The 1,995-nt window shown below is 43.7% G+C and overlaps 1 protein-coding gene across 1 annotated transcript; it reads right to left on the bottom strand.

The window, feature by feature from the left end:
- Window positions 1-596: 596 nt before the first annotated feature.
- LOC102483434 (phosphatidylinositol transfer protein beta isoform) lies at window positions 597-1,960 on the bottom strand. Its single transcript, XM_006159446.2, has one exon. It carries the CDS (start codon window positions 1,900-1,902, stop codon window positions 1,087-1,089), a length of 816 nt encoding a protein of 271 aa, XP_006159508.1. The 5' UTR covers window positions 1,903-1,960; the 3' UTR covers window positions 597-1,086.
- Between the last annotated feature and the right edge of the window lie 35 nt (window positions 1,961-1,995).

Consider the following 1,995-nt stretch of genomic DNA (forward strand, 5'->3'; position numbering starts at 1 on the left):
CGCAATCCCTTCTCCTCCATTCTCCTCTCGGGATCTTGGGCACACACACACGCGCCCAGCATGAGTTTAAGCCACCGGGTCTGGGACACGAACTGCAGTCGACTATGTGGGAGTCCAGAGACATAGCCATTATGCTAACTGCTGGTTCCCGACCTTTTTTTTTTTTAAGATTGATTTTATTTAACTTTATTTACTCGTTTTAATTGTATCAGAGAGGGACAGAGTGAGAGAGAGACAGAGAGGGAAAGTGAGAAAGTAAGCTGCCGGGTCTGGGACTCAAACTGCGGTCAGCCATGTGGGAGTCCAACGCCCTGAACCACCATGCCGCCTGCCGGCCCCAGCCCTCCTTTAAAAAAAAAAATTATTTTATTCAACTTTATTTATTATTATTATTTCATTTGACTAGAGAAAGATAGACGGGGCGGGGGGGCTGGCAAGTGGCATGGTGGTTAAAGGCGCTGGACTCCCACATGGCCAACTATGGTTCAAGTCTCGGACCTGGTGACTTGCCATTCTGAAGAAATTTTTCTGTGGGAGTCTGCTGCATATGGGACTAAAATAAAAATTTAAAAGAGACATCTAAAAGAACAGAAAAATAATAGAAGACTATGTATATATTGGTCCACAACTTGACATATATGAAACATCCCAGCTAGTATTACATTGCAGTCAATTTATCCATTAATGGTATTACTCTGATAATTATTAAAATCTGTTCCAGGTATAGATATTGAAAATATTTTCTTTTGCATTCTTGCTGAAGATAGGTACAGTACTTTGGAGAAATTGTACTAATCCCTTCCGTATGTCTGTATGTACATATATACACAGTGTGTGTATCTCAATCTGTAGCTCTACATGCGTTTTATATACAGCTACAGACACACGCACACATACATATATCCACACGTGGTTGGGAACCTGTGCATGTGTGTACATCATCACAAGCACGCATCTGGGAAACGTCAACACTGCAAGATACTGGTCAGATTCTTCTTCACTCATCACTGGCTGCACTTGTTCCCCTCACTTGACCTTGATTACGTAAACAGTCTGATATTTTCTCTGACCCTACAGGGGACTCATCTAGACATCAGCAGCCGACGTGCCTCGGACGGAACCCTTCTTACGCATTGTTTCTAGCTCTTTCTGAGTTTCGTCTTCCATCCTCCTAATGTCTTCCATTGTCAGATCGATCCATTTGTCAATCCAACAAAAAAGTTGGCGATGAAAGTTTGTAAATATCCTTTTTTCTTGCTTCTGAATGAAGTTTTCTACTTTGCTTTGTAGTCCCCACCACTTGAATTTGATGGTCACCAGCTTATAGGCACACATCTGAGGACAGTCAGGGTTGTTTGCCAGTTCCTTCTTCCAGTTGGGTCCCAAAGGGCCTCGCTTGGTCTTGACTGACTGGAATAATGCTGGGTCTTCATCAGCTTTGTAGTCTGCTGGTTCAACTTGACTTCTATCTGCAATATCTATGTGGACAATTTCAACAGTTTTCCACGTATTTGGATCTAAACCATGTACATTTTCTAATGTTCCCAAGTCTGGTTTGTGCCATGTTTCAATTTTAATGAAGAAATCATCTTTCATGTATTCATTCGTGACAATTGTTCTACAGTAGGGATACGCATTCCAGGCCTTCTCGTGAAACACCAAGGATCCCTCAGGAGCAATCATTCTTACAAATGCAGGAACTTTGCTCTTTAGGTGATAAATTTTGTGTGCATACTGTCCCTTTTCTCCGTCCTTTTCGTAAGGCTCATTCTTTAAGACTTCAGTTCCTTCTCCACCACCAGTCTCACTTTTACTAGCTTCTGCAACAGAGTAAAGCTGCCCAACTTGATACTCCTGAACAGAGCATGGCAATACCACTCGGAATTCCTTAATCAGCACCATCTTCCCGGAACCCCTCACAGCTGCCGCCGCTCCCACCACCACCGCCGCTACCGCCCCTCACGGCGGCTGCGCGGCCCCGCCCGCTTTTGTTTT

The sequence above is a fragment of the Tupaia chinensis genome, unplaced genomic scaffold, assembly GCF_000334495.1.
Source record: "Tupaia chinensis unplaced genomic scaffold, TupChi_1.0 Scaffold000628_1, whole genome shotgun sequence".
NCBI classification, from domain to species: domain Eukaryota; kingdom Metazoa; phylum Chordata; class Mammalia; order Scandentia; family Tupaiidae; genus Tupaia; species Tupaia belangeri.